General features: G+C 39.5%; 1 protein-coding gene across 3 annotated transcripts in view; it reads right to left on the reverse strand.

Moving 5' to 3' along the window:
* The window catches only part of LOC137982364 (fibroblast growth factor receptor 3-like), an 80,060-nt gene that overhangs the window by 1,367 nt on the left and 63,693 nt on the right, over window positions 1-15,000 (reverse strand). For 2 of the 3 annotated variants that reach the window (XM_068829469.1, XM_068829471.1), the window contains 11 exons: window positions 10,468-10,572; window positions 9,171-9,189; window positions 7,328-7,370; window positions 6,988-7,225; window positions 6,585-6,695; window positions 5,015-5,205; window positions 3,993-4,115; window positions 2,653-2,723; window positions 2,126-2,166; window positions 1,787-1,883; window positions 418-517 (listed from right to left, as the gene is read on the reverse strand). In XM_068829469.1, the coding sequence (XP_068685570.1) occupies window positions 418-517; window positions 1,787-1,883; window positions 2,126-2,166; window positions 2,653-2,723; window positions 3,993-4,115; window positions 5,015-5,205; window positions 6,585-6,695; window positions 6,988-7,225; window positions 7,328-7,370; window positions 9,171-9,189; window positions 10,468-10,572 (1,139 nt within the window). The remainder of the gene's footprint in view (window positions 1-417; window positions 518-1,786; window positions 1,884-2,125; window positions 2,167-2,652; window positions 2,724-3,992; window positions 4,116-5,014; window positions 5,206-6,584; window positions 6,696-6,987; window positions 7,226-7,327; window positions 7,371-9,170; window positions 9,190-10,467; window positions 10,573-15,000) is intronic. The other variant, XM_068829470.1, reaches the window with a different exon arrangement.

The raw sequence follows: 15,000 nt of genomic DNA on the forward strand, positions 1-15,000 counted from the left end.
TCCCAGTTGCGAAGATAGCTCTGAATTGAATTTTTTTTTTTTTTTTTACTTTGCATAGAGTTTCTATTTAGTCTACGAATTGCTCTCCAGTAACAGAAAAATGGGGCTCACCAAGTGCGTTTCTGAGATCACCATTAAAGGGCAAAATCTAGGGGTTTTGATGAGTTACATGTTGCTATGGTAACTTATAAAGTGACTCTATGAAGTGCATTTTGTTAAGCTATAGTTGCTTTTTTCATGAAACTATAACATAGATGCTTTGGTTATATAGCGCTACAGAGTCAGTCCTTAGATTAGTGCAGTTCCTTGAAAGTATTGGAACTGGTTTGAGCCTCCTAAAGATAATAATATGTGAACAAACGGATCAAAAAATTTGAGTTACTATTTTAATACTTAGTGCGCGGCTTAGATTCGCACCTTATGTTGATTTTCCATCTTTTTCAGCTTGTCTTTCAAATTAAGGAATGTTGGTCTGGCATTGGGGTTTTCCAACCAGCAAGACATCATTATTTTGTACCTGCAAGGAATAGGACAGAGATTTTGACAAAACATGTAATCTATGAAGGAACAGTGTATTAAAGAAATACATGTGAACTGCGGGGATGAAACGAAACAAGTTAAGTCTTAGGATCATCGCACTATCAAGAAATGACTACGTTGTAGCTCCCAGATGGCTTGAGAGCTCAATTGATAGAGCACTGCATCGGCATAGCAGAGGTGATGGGTTCAAGCATGAATCTTTCATGCCTTCCTTTCGTTACTGCTATAGTAGCGTGGATAACGGCAACGATCTTAAAACTGAACTCGTTTCATCTACATTGTTATGACCGTTTGGGCTTTTTGACCGATAGGAAGCTCGCTCACCTTTTTCATGATGACCTCCTTGGAATGTGAGTGGTCAAAGGACACGTAATTTGTCAAAAACGAGTGCGAGTGTTTCACCAGGGGTTCCAAACACCGAGAAAAAGACGAAAGCAGAACGCCGTAGGCGGAGTACTTTTATTGTTTCGAGGTGTTTGGAACCCCCGAAGAAACACGAAGCACTAGTTTTTGACATGACTTCTCAAAATTTTTGTAACTAAGTATGAGTGTAATGTGATGATCTTTTTCTGTTAGAGCGAGTCAGAATCACGTCGTTTTCGCCTGCCAAAATCGTCTTTCCAAGAAGTGATTCGGTTAACGAGGCCGTTCCAGTTTCAACTAAATATAAAAATAATTGGGCTGCGAACATTTTTGTCGAATGGCTGAGGTCGAGAGAGGTGGTACAAGTGCCGGTTTTAGAATGCAGTGGACTTTTCACAAAGACTACGAACTACACAAGGTTGAAGCCTTCAGTGCAGACATTGCTGAAAAGAATGCTCTGACTTTCTCTGAACTATTGGGTGTCCAAGTTCGTTTTAATCCTCTGGACTCTAACGATAAAAGGTACTACAAAAGTTTTATCTTGAATATTCGCGAAATTTAAAATGCATTGGGTTCTGTTAGTTTATTTATTTGTTTCTTTTCCCGCGATTGTTTACTAGCATAAACGTTCATTAAAACTCAAGCGTGTCTTCTCAGTGTTTTGATCAGTTTTTGAACTAACTCGGACATTTCTTGTTCTGTAGTTTCATTGGGTATCAAGAGACATAAGCACCTGACCACAATGGGGCACTCTGATTGGCTAAAATCCTTATGAATTATTAATGAGTTTGAGAAGGTTTTATCAAAAACAATTAGAGGCTGCTGTTATCATCCTTTCTGCATGATAACGCTTTGTTATTCAGCAATCAAGTGTTGTAGTTACAATTCATTGTCCACGTGTTGTGGCTTGGGCATCCTGTATCCTTCTTGAAGCAAATTTGCAATTTTTCTGCCATCCATCCGAGGATATGGTGATCCACCTCAAAAGAAAAGACCATTTTGCATTTGTCATGTTAAACATTCTGACAATTAGATATACCATCTGCTCTCCATTATTGAGAACTTTACTGTAATATGCAATCATTGATTTCACTTTGGCCCTATATACTGTAAATTCGATAAAAATTATCTCCCCATAAAAACTCTATAGTTTTCTCAATTTTAAATGCCATCCGTGAGGTAGATGGCCGCAATTCAACAATGACCTTTGTGATAGGCTTACCTATGGTGAAAATTTCGTAAAGAAGAACTCCAAAGCTCCATCTATAAAAATAATGAACAAGAATAAGATATTTAATGTGCTCAGTAGCATCAATCACTTTATCACCCCTGTCTTTGGTCTATTTTGCTCTTATGAAGATTCTGATGAGTACACTCATTGCTTCATAAAAAATGTTGAAATATTCTTAATTCGTCATTATTTATGCTACGAGAATGATATTACCATCATTTTAATGCTTCTTGAAATGTAGTTTTGAATCAAAAAAATATTCTTTCGTTTAAACATTAAATTATCTATGTGAGGTTCTGCAAGCAAAAACAGGTGGTCCTATTCCAGAGGTTTAAGTTACAAGGGATTAGAGATCTTTCTGAATTTTTTTCGAGATAACGTTTCTGCTAAACTGTGTCGGTGTTTAGACAAACCATGCTATAAAATCGAAACATAGTATAAAATCAAAACATATGTAAATCAAAATAAAACATGCGTGAGTGTACAAATGACGCGATGGTGTGAGTGCGACAACTTACACATCACTCTTGGTCGTGTAGGTTCGAAACATGAGAGCTTCGTATGCCGTCCATTTTACAGGAAGGCGGCCCTAGTGTTTGCAGAAAGAGAAAACATTTAAACTATTAATCGTCATTCATAAAGATACAGGCTTCATACTGAAAGAAGACAAAACATATTAGCATTCTTTGCTAATACTATCCCTCTTTTCTTTAAGAATCTGTCCCTGGATTTGAACCTTCCATTGTTTGCTTCAGCAACTCTGCCATGTTGGTAGAGCCTATAGAGTTGTCATAATTTTCTTTCATTTATACCACCAGCACGGGAGCGATATAAATTTTGGTAATGTGCTCCAAAGAAACAGACCCATGCAAATCGGGAGCAGAATGTTGTTGTAGGGACTGCACATGTGAGACCTGACATTCCCTCATGCCGCCAACAAAAAACAAGTGAACTTGCAATTGGACAACAGTGAATCATGAATGGGAAAAAAAAAAGGGAAGCTCTTAGATATCATGGCGCGTTTTCAGTGTCAAAACTCAAACATTCCAATCAAATATTCAATTCGACAATTGAAACATTCAATTCAAATATTCAATTCGCGTCAGGTTCAAAACACAGGTCAAAAAGTCACAGGTTACTGTTTTACCAATACAGAAAGAATCCTAAACATTCATTAAAGATAACCTTAAGCCCAATTGAATTGGATTGCCGAATGTCACCGAATCGAATGTTTGAATTGTTGGTTTGAATAGCTAAATTGAATGTTTGAATTGCCGAATGCACCTTTGAATTTTGACACTAAAAACGCGCCATACTGACCTTGTAGCTCAGTCGGTAGAGCGGCGGTGATCTAACCCGAAGGTCGTGGGTTCAATTCCCACCCTGGTCAGAGTTTTTCTCTGTCCTTGTGTGGGCCTATTTCCAATAGTAGGGCTAACGCTCACATGGTTCATATGGGGTTGAAAACTAGCCTTTCACATTACACTCTAATCATCTGAGTCTGTTCAAATATAAGTGCTACACGGCTAACGTTTGCAAAAACGTAATCCTTCTATACTCAAAAAGTCGGGTATTTTTGGGCTTTTTCCTTGTGGGTTTTGTTACAGTTCTTGCTACTCTTTAAGTAGAACAAGATCAGGTTTTTTCAATACCTCCCCTCTGCAGTGAATTCATCGTTTAACCTACCGTGCAAGCTTTTCAATTTGTTTAATTTCATGCACACGGTTTGACAGCTACAAACACAGGCCATTTTTTTAATAACCCGCTTGTGAATTTGTTTACATTTTCTCAAGGAACGCAAGTTTCTCTTTTCGCTGCAGTCTGTGCTCTGCCTTCTTAATTTTTTTTCTCACTATACCTTTGTCTTTCTTTCATAAATGTTTTCTTGGTGCACATCTCTAGCCATTCCAAAGTCTGTCACTTTACAAGTTTCTCTTTCTCCAACCAGCACATTACGAGCGGCAAGATCTCTATGAATGATCTGCGGTAGAACACGGTGTTAATGACGCAAGACTTAACAGCTTTGTAACTTTACTACTACTATGACTCTTTTCATCTTTACAGATGGTCAAAACAGCTTGGAAGCAATGACTTGCTTAAGGTAAATTCGTATAGTGCTACTAATGAATTTCTTCGAGTCTGCCAAACGTGATCTTTGGGAAAAGCTGATCTATCAGAACTATGCGCTGGTACGGAAAATCGTAAGTAGACCGTGCAGTACGTTGATGTCAGGCTGGCTTGTAGCTTGGAAACTGAATAATTAATTACAGTAATTGAGAGAATCTCGTGTGAAAAGTGGTTGTCTCTTATGAGAGTGCAAAACATCTCCTAGCGGGATCACCAAACCAAGGAACAAATATATGGGGACATTCCCTGGATATCAACCATCCTCGCACAGAGAAGGGCACTCTTCGGAGGCCACTGCACTCGAGCACAGGACCGACCAGTTTCAAGGGTGATATCCTGGAGACTACCGTGCTCCAACAGAGGGAGGCGACCTTTCACCTACATGGATGTTGTGGCTCGGGACTTCAATCTTTCAGTGGATGACATATGGAGCCTGATGAAGGAAAAGGAACTCTGGCGTTCTCTTGTTCAATCCATCTCGACCTCGGTCGGTCGGTCGGTCAGTGGCTTCATAGCTCAGTTGGTTAGAACGTCGCACCAGTATCGCGAGGTCACAGGTTCAAACCCCGTTGAAGTCCTGAATTTTTAAGGCTTCTCTACGCAATTGCAATAATTGCGTTCATAAATGCGAGGATCATAGCTTCACTTGAAGTTTCATTGTATGAAACATAGTTGCCATTCCATTCGTTGCTAAAGCAACAGAGAGTTCGCTGGACCTGAAAATATCTGTAATTAAATGATAAGCCAACTCACAGATCTTGAAGAAAGGTATTTCATCCCATCAGCGATTTGCCAAGCAAATTTCATCAGCTGTTGCGACGTAAGACTGGTTTGGGGTTTGATATCTGGGTCTTTGTAGTAAGTGTCATGCAAACCACGGCTCTTTCTCAGGTAACCCAAGAGATCACCGTACGGGACATACTCGATCAACACCAAGAAGGGCTCTGCAAATGACGAGATAGGCTAATTTTATTTCCCTAAAGGCATTTCAGGAAGCTGTGTATCTGTCCTAAACATGAGATGCGATAAAATGCAAATTTTGTAGCCACTCCTTAAACAGCTATTCTCAGCTAGCAGATAAAACGTCACTCGAACAAAAGTTGTGACTCAAATAGCCACTCAAACGATGATTTTGGCCAATGACCTTTTCTCAGAACTTTAGAAACACCTTATAACGTAGCCAAGTACACTTTGATAGAGCTCTCAGTATTCAGGATTTAAAAACAATTGTTAATTTCGGTATTGAAATGATGCGATGTGAAGAATTTTTATGGCAATACCAGAGGGCTTTATTCCCCTCAATGGAGTACATCTTCCATCTGCACAATGTTTGCCGATACCTTACTCGAACTCGGGTTCTTAGCCCTCACCCTAAACAGAACCCTAACCCGAACCCTAACTCATATGACCAGCGAGACACAACTCCCAGTAACCGCAGCCTTTTGAGTTCTTAGACCTAATGAGTGTAATTCAGAGCTAAAAAATGGCATCGACCGTTTCAAATAATAATAATAATAATAATAATAATAATAATAATAATAATAATAATAATAATAATAATAATTATAATAATTATAATAATAATAATAATAATAATAATAATAATAATAATAATAATAATAATAATTGTCGCTGCTAATCGCCGTCGCAAAGTACAGCAACGACGCAGCTCAACAAGGTCGAACCGACAGCATACAATGGCGCCTCTGGCAGCTGCTATACGGTCCATGTGTGACCTTGGAGCACAGCTTACAGCCAGCTGGAATCGGCTGTATGCTGGTTTTTGCTGAGGGAGGAAATCCGGAGAACCCGGAGAAAAACCCTCGAAGCAGAGAAGAGAACCAACACAAACTCAACCCACTTATGGTGTCTGGTCCGGGAATCGAGGTCACATTGGTGGGAGGCGAGTGCTCTCACCACTGCGCCATCCCTGCTCCCCCCAACGACCGTTCTGAGAAATGGCAACGACCGTTTACGAAAGGGAAATAAGCCTCAGCGTCATATGTGGGTTGAGTTTGTTGGTTCTCTACTCTGCACCGAGAGGTTTTCTCCGGGTACTCCGGTTTCCTCTCTTCTCAAAAACCAACATTTGACTTGATTTGTGTTAATTGTTAATTTCAATTTACAGTGTCCCCAATTAGTGCTTCAGCGCTAGAACGACTAGACACTTAAATAAAGTTCCTTTCCTTTCCTTTCCTTTTGTTTTGGTAATCCAATATGGCTGCTAGTCACGTGCGTGAAAACGCTCTATTCTTCATATCATACTCAGCCTCATCAAATGAGTTGTTACTAGCACAATGCACAATGTTTACCGATAGCTTACCTGATTGAGTTACGCAGCCTATTAGTTTAATAACATGTGGATGTGGTTTCAAGGTCTTCATCACTTCAAGCTCTGATAATAAGTCTTTCTTGTCTGACTCAGGAGCGCCAGCTGCGAAAGACCGAAAAAGAAACTTAGTTTTGTTTTGGAAGGCTGACTTTTCGTAGGAGCCGCTTGAACCATCAGGGAAAAAAAGGATTTACAAACTCTTCTCGCCAAAAGCCACTTGCAAGGATGCATAAATAATCCACAGAAAAACACATTTAACCATGTCAACTTTAAAACGAGATGCGATTATGCTGCAATAGATATTTTCAGCTGCATTCACTATTTATGCAAAGATCACAGGAATTGTAACTAAATAGCCACTATTTTAATCATGTCTAAAGACTAATCTTTTAACCTTTCAACATTTTCACTGCCACAAGTGTTTTCTGAGGCATTCCTCGAAGACCATTCGCTGTTGCCTTGGCAACTTGACCAAAAGCGCCTTTTCCAATAATCTTCTCAATGGTCACATGATCTCTAAGTATTTCCCACGAGCGCGTAGAAGGATTAAGAGGCGCGTATTGACCGCCTTGCACGTCATTAGGAGAGGTGGGTAGAACTTGGTATTCAACATTTCCCATTTCTATTGAAGGCTAAAAAATAATTTAAAAAATTCAATTATTATCTCTTGTTTTGCAAAAAACGATAAGAGAGGAAAAAGCAGACAGAGGGAAATACTTATCATAGAAGTATACCGTGTTTTCCGTTGCATTTTCATATGACGACTCTTGATACGCCCTTTATAAAAAAAAAGGACAAAAAAAGAAAACAAAAAAAACACATCAAACAAAGATAATCAAAGGTTACTTTTTCACTAACCATAAACTGAAACTTAAATAATGATGAATAAACCATGTATTGGCGTCCATCTCATGATCTGCCTCTGTATAACGTATTGCTGGAAATTATGTTTATGAAACAAGCAATAGCGTAACTTCTACAGCCAGTATGTAAAGTCCTTTAATAGGCCAGTTCGTGTTCTAACGGTTGGACTGGATCTAACATGAAATGGAAGCTAATGCGGGCAAATTAATTTCCATTTGGAAAGATTTGCCCGCATTAGCCTCCCTTTCATGCTAGATCCAGTCCAGTCGTGAGAATTAGAAAATGGTCTATTACAACCAACACATCCCCCATAAGTCTAAATAGATGAACTTGTGATTCTCTTTACAGAGATCAATCTACCTTTAGTAAACAGCCCATGAAAAGGTGTCAGGTGATGTAGAGCGGAAAAAATGGCCTATACTAGTGCATCTAGTGCATCTCTACTGATTCATGTACACTTTTTTTAAAAATAAAAATCTTGTTTTTGCGGCCTAGGATGAATTTATATTCTTATTTTTCTGCCGATTTTTGGCTGAAAATATTCTTGTATTGTGCTTAAATGACATCCCCGTTATTGTGAACGTGCGCCACCGCGTTTCATCGCAGTCAGAGATATCAAGATGTCACGCCAGACCACACTTGGCCGTTTTGGCGGCTTTAAAAAGAATTTCTCACAGAAGCACGTGATACAAACGAAAGTACCCAATTATGTTTCAATTATGTTTAGAGAAAGAAATAATTTTATACGGTTAAGTTAAAAACGTATAATTGTACTGTATTTACAGATTTTCAACACACACGATTATATCGTTATTTCAGCCTCGGGTTTATTCTTAAAATTTCGCAAATTTTTTCAAATTTCAGTGTAGCATTGGTAAGCAAAGCAACGGTACATATAGAAGTGAGTAAGGCACAAGGTATTTTTCCTTGTGGTAGTCGAACTGTGAACTGAAGCGATGTTCGGAAGTTTGATGCGTGGAAGCTTAAAAGGGAAAGATCTCATGGATATATCCACCACGAGTCCCCTAGGTTAAACTCTCATTTTACAGATTAAGTCTAAGTGCCCATTTCAGTGATTAGGTCTAAACTTTCGTTTATCTTATTGCTATTTCAATACTTAGTTCTAGAAACTGATTTAGAATGGTCATTTTTTTAGAGTTATGGTTGGTGTGGATATCCATGAGATCCTTGCCGCTTCAAAGCAGGTAGGACGGATTCTTGAATTCCCCACTTTTTCCCAGAATGCATCATAATTAGCCAACATGCACTGCAATATACACCAGCTTTTACCAGAATGCATTGCATTTGAGCAGAACGCCGCCAAACACTCTGGAGATTGCTTAAGCACGAGGTCCCGTAAATAATCGATGGAACAACATATATCATATTTACAGGACCTTGTACTTAAGCAATCTACAGAGTGTTTTGCGGCGTTCTGCTTAAATACAATGCACTCTTGTAAAAGATGGTGAATGGCGCAGTGCATCCTGGCTAATTATGATGGGTTCTGGGAAAAAGTGGTGAGTTGGAGAATTCGTCCTACCTTCTCATGAATCCAGAACATGTTGCTGCTCCCTCGCAGCAACTTGTCTTGGTAGTCTCCAAATACTGAAAAATTATTGACGAAAGGAACTTACATGTACTGGTGAAATTGAGTCATTTACAATTGGGAGTGAGAGAAGCAAATATAAGACACTAATAGCTCTTGATTACCTTTTCTGTCTTCCAATGCCTACAAAACAAATGGTAGAAAGACCATGTTAATACATTTCTGGGTAACTGGCGGTGGTATGGTCGAATTCGATTGACCCTTCAGGAGCATGAACACTCTATATTGAATGACCTAAACGTTATTTATTTCTAAGGACAGTGAACCGAACTTGCCTGTTAATAACTGTAAGCACAAATACTCTGGACAAATTTTGTCCCGTATATATTCGAACCAGATAATTATTACGAGCAAATTTCCAATGGGCATTTTTGATCATCTTGAAAAACACCCAGTCAACGCACCCTTACCCTCCAAGGGAGATCACACCTCTCCTACCAAAAGTTTATTGGATCATGTTCTTGCAAACAATATTTGTCTTCCCATTGCAGGCCACGTGATGTCATCAAGGCAATTTTCCTTTTGTTTTTTCATAATTCATGCATACATATGCACGTACGTAAGATAACATTTGAAAGAAACTGTTCCCTAGAGTAACATCACTTGGTCTGAAATGGGAAAACAAAACGTACAAGCTAAAAAGATAAATAGTCACTCTAGTCGATCTCTCATTGTTTTCCCTGTTTCTTGGCAACAAAACATTAATTTCCTTCTCTCTCCTAAATCTCTACGCTTGGAACAGGCTTTCTTGCCGTTGAGAAGGATCACAAGTTCACTAAACAGGATGACAAAGACACACAGGAAAGTGGAACAACAATGTCAAAAGCAGGGCAGCCAATCCCAACACTGAACACTGAACTTTGGGTTCAAACCCAGACTGTGCTAACATTCAACGTCGTAAAACTTTGCAAGGACATCTGCATGTCCTTCCTTTTTTTACAGGAGGAAGTAAACTGCAGGTTGCAGGTCATAGTTCTACCATAACTGAAACCACCTAAACCTTTACCAAGATGCTAACCTTATAGGCTTAAACATTCTCTTAAGCATAGTGCTTAGGCCTAATGTTATCATTAACGAGTTGTTTCAGCTAGGGTGAAACAATGACCTGTGGCCTGCAGTTTACACCTTCCACTTTTTTACTCTTTTGAAATAGGAACAATAAACCTGTGTTGTCCTTCTTTAATACGTCCCATCTCCCAACCTTTGCTCTTAAACTCTGTAACACCCTTAAGACCTCACAAACAGATAAGAAAGAGAAGCTAGTGTGCTGAACGCTTGGTGATACTTCAAATATTGGCAGTTCTGAGTTGATGCGGTAACCCAGTACCTATACTTACCGTAGGCAAAGGCAGTAAATACAAACACCAAAATAACATTTACGATACTAAAAAAGATAGTTACCTCTTCTATGGAGCCAAATAATATAAGCAATAAGACCAATATTAATTGCAGCGATTATGACAGTCACAATGACGAAAACCGTGCAGCTACATGTACATTTCTCAGCTGAAAATGGAAATACATCACAAACAAGTGACCCGATGCCCATCTGTTTTGCACTACTGTAAATAAAGTTAAAATATTAGAATGAGTGGTTTTGTAAATTAAAAACTTGAAAAAGCTAAAACCTTACTAAAAAGCTAAATCTTTGGAATTTGTGTTGTAACAGTGACCTATGCTGCCAGGCCTTGATTTTAAACAACACAAGGAAGAACAAAACCTTTGCAAAGGGAAGTGGAAAGGGAGATTCAACTCATAAATCCGAGGTAAAAAATACCGCACAACCAGTCATATTGCATCAGCAAGTAATAAGTGGAAATGCGTCGGACATTTTCCCTGTCTACAGACAACAAATAGCCGCTGAGGTGCACCTTGGAAGGGTGAAATGAGTGTTGAAAGACCAGCCAGGCACTGGCATGATTCAATTCAATTCCACTCAATATTTGTTCACAATGTTTACGAGTTATTAACAAACTAAACATACAAGAGGATTAAGAGAGAACGATAAATATGCACACTGATATATTGGATAAAGAATAAATAGAATGTACTTATTGATTGAGTGGGAAGGCTGGACGGGAAAATATTTAGCCCGAGGGCCAGGGTTCTTTACATGCACTATTCATGAGCACTCAGAAGATGATGTTTGGACAAAATAGCATCGCAATGAGCAGTACGTGTCCCTCGCAGGGCCGTACGGCTTCTTCCGGCCCTACTCGCGCTAATACGTACGGCCCACATACGGGGATTTCCCCAACAATTATCATATGGCCTTACGGGCTATATGATAATAAGGAGTATGTGCGCAGTGGCCACTGGAGCAATAGCTTTCGAGTTGGCCAATTTCAAGTTAAGTTTCATTAAGAAGACCAAGATATTTACATTTTCATAGTGCTTGGGGGTTTGACCTGTACTACATTAGCAAAAGACCCTGTAGATTAGAATATTAAACAGGCTGAGGATTGAGAAAGCCTAACTATAAACTTAACGTACTAACAAGCTTATGGCTCACTTAGAGCCCAAAACATTGGCGGCTGAAATCTTTGATCTCATTTTGATAATCTGATTTTGCAACCAGCAGGGGATTTCGATCAAGAATAAGTTTTCAAAACAATTTAGAAATTTTTAAAATATTCTTTAGACAGTCATTTGAAAGCCAATTCTTACAACTGACGTAAAGCTTTTCTATGAACTTGTAAACAAGGGATGACTATTTATGGTCCTGTGGACTTGCCTCTGAGAAACTGGAAGACATATTCAATTTCGTACTTGTAGCCAAATGTGAACGTCGCTGATGAAGACGGGTGATTGAAAAAAACTTGTGATAAAAGCAAAGACCCTGAATAGCTTCTTGTTTCCAGGATCTTTGTATCGCTGGTACTAGCATATATTTAACGGATATATATGCACTGTTCCATAATTGTTTTCCTGTTGCTAGCGCTTAGCCTAAGGAAAAGTAAGGGCATGCATATAGTGAAAGAATCTGCTCTTGCAAAATGACTTGACTTTGCACTCTACTGTCTTTAAAAACTTGATGAAAAATGATCACGATCATCCATGTGAGTGATCTCTTACGTACCTCTTTGCCTGATTAGGACTGTTTTTGGTGGTAATGAACTTGGAAATTGTTCTGACAATGACTGCACACTAAGGTTGTCAAAACATTATTCATTGTCTAGGGTATCCATTCGATGGAATCAAAACTTGACAAGAATCAGGCAATTATATCAATTAATCAATTGACTCTTCTTCGGCCACTGAAGCTCAATTAATTAGAAATAAAACATAAGTCATGGTGATAAACCTCGTGAAGCAATGTATTTTTACAAACGCGACGTTCTGCATGCTACAACATTACATTTTCAAATATTATTAAAGTAACTTGTTATGATTTTGAAAAATATTTATATACAAATTTCTGTAGGTCTGGGACCGAGATTAAGAAAAACGATCTTAGCAAAAATCTAAACATAGCAGTTACTTATTAATAAAGTAAATTACAGCTTATCGCTACTGAGGTTAGCATTAAAGAGGGTCCAACATGGATTTGGCGGGATGTGGGATGGGACTTAAAATCGCGGGGGATGTGGGATATGAAAATTTTTAAATAAGTGACCTCAAGTGAGGTGAAAAGTTTTCATTTGCTAAAAGACCCTAAAGCGATCCCTAGAAACCACGCAATAAGAAGTAAAATAGACCTATTCCGGTCATGCGATTTTTTGCTGTTTGTCCTCTCGGAGTAACATGTGACGCGGGTTCAAAGTAACCTTGTGGTCAAAGGTCGATCTCTTTCAACCACGTTGCATTCGTTGACATGAGCGGAGCGCGAAGGCACCTGCCAACCTCGTCTCAAACCTATGAATTAATACACTGCGTTGCAATTCATTGTGCATGAAAAGGAAACGTTAGAAGCAGTTTTCTCCTTTGGGACACATTTTGCTGGGGATGGCAAAATGCAGGTTTTTCAGCTCTCTGGTATCTGCTCAAAATTCAACAACGTGGTATATGTTTGCGACACCCAAACGAACTGTATTAACAACCCTTAAGAAAACTGCCGAATTCCTTAAGAGTATTTGAAACCTTTTTTCTGCATTTTCCATTCAGGAAAAGCACAAGGAGTGCAACTCCTACGACCTTTCAGGTGCAATCTTTAAGCCTGGTTCACACGTACGAGGCAAATGCAAAGGCATGGAAATACACGTGTGAACTACCTCAACCCAAATGCAAACGCAAACATAGATGCAAGAAATGGAAAATATGATGTTTTCTTTCGTTTGCATTTGCGCTTGCATTTGCATTTCACACGTGTTAACCGGGGAAACGCAAACGCAAGGTTAAAAAAAAAATAAACAGGTTTGTTCTCCTCCACCATCTTGGAAAGAAGACTTCAACTGCGCCTGCGTGTCTTACGAACCAGGCCTTAGAGTGAGCAGGTGCTTAATTAAAGGTTCTAGGGAAGAATGTAACATCTACCATGAAACTGAACTGACGCTTGCCACTTTCCTTAAATGGCTCTGAAGGAAGCGTGGGAGCGAAGACAGTAGAGTCGGTCTGGAAGCTACTCAAATGGAGATTGAAACATACAAAGCCAAATCTAGTTCTGATGGGATATGACGACATCAATCTACTGCGTTGCATGACCCTCCGTGTAGTAAATCTGCATTCAGTCGCTCATCATAAAAACCCAGTCTCCACAGCTTTCTGATATGGGAGAGACTTTGAAATCACAGCAAAAGAAGCAATAAAATGCGCACCTTCATGGTCGAGTTATTATTACACGAGCCGTGGGTCATGGTACCCGGTCCCCGAGAGATGATTGGGTCTTTTTGAAATACCCCTCCAGCGATCAAAGCCACCAGAGACGAAATTTTAAAGCAGCGGGACAGCACAAGTGCGCATGGGTCTATGCGGCAGAGAAGTGTACGCCAGGAAACCACCATGGCAAGGGCTGGAACAAATCCAAGTTTAATTTACCTGTAACAAAAGGAAGTTTAGATTGGAGAAAAAGTTAGCTTTCAGTCGACTTCAAATGCCACAAACAGAGACATGCCACACCAGGACGAACCTGCAAAGAATACTGTTGAAGACGAAGTGTCCGAATTCGACTCTAGTAGTGATGAAGAAAGTTGTGTGAGTGAAGGTCTTATAGAACCTGAGAAGGAAGCAATTTAGAGAATCTGCAAATTACTCGGGATATAGATTTTCTCATAGGCGCAACATCCCGACTTGGCCGATCTGTTCGTTTTAACAGTCGATACGTTTTCTTAAGTAGAGTCTGGAGTAGGAGACCAGCTGTCTCTTGAAAATGGCCAGCACCTGTCGTTACACTGACAGTTAGGTAGAGTTGCGCTGGGTAGAGCACAGCAAAGAAATTTGCCCCTCACCTGAGCTGACTTAAGCCTTTCTTTTCAACATTGACAGTAAATAGAAATGCATAAATGTTCACTCATTTCAATCCTCTGTAAGTGTCGTTTTTCAGTCTAACTGCACTCTTGCATTAAGTTAAGCCTTCAATACTGCTTTCATGAAAGTACATTATTGGTAATGTGGAAGCTGTATAAGCTGTCAATCAGTTGAAATATGGGTTGAGCTGGAGCAAAGTGGTTTCAACCAGGCGGGAGCAGCATGAAAATGCTTATTCCGGCGGGATAACCATTTTGGTGGTGTAACGTGTAACATGGCTTCCGGTGCACAAATACGTTTCGCTAATTTTGTCACACACATGCGTAGCAAGCGTTACATTGAGTTTCACTGAAGAGAACTTTTGACCGAGCAAACATGAAGAGAGAGGGAGGGGGAGAGTTTCCTCCCCTCCCCACTCTCTTCATTTTTGCCCTCGTCCCATTTTTTACTCGGTCAAAACATCGAAAAAGCCCGCTTCTCAATATTTCTCTTCTGTGCCCCACGGAAACGCTTGCCATGCAGGCCACACAC

This window comes from Montipora foliosa, chromosome 13 (genome assembly GCF_036669935.1).
Source record: "Montipora foliosa isolate CH-2021 chromosome 13, ASM3666993v2, whole genome shotgun sequence".
Classification (NCBI taxonomy): Eukaryota; Metazoa; Cnidaria; class Anthozoa; order Scleractinia; family Acroporidae; genus Montipora; species Montipora foliosa.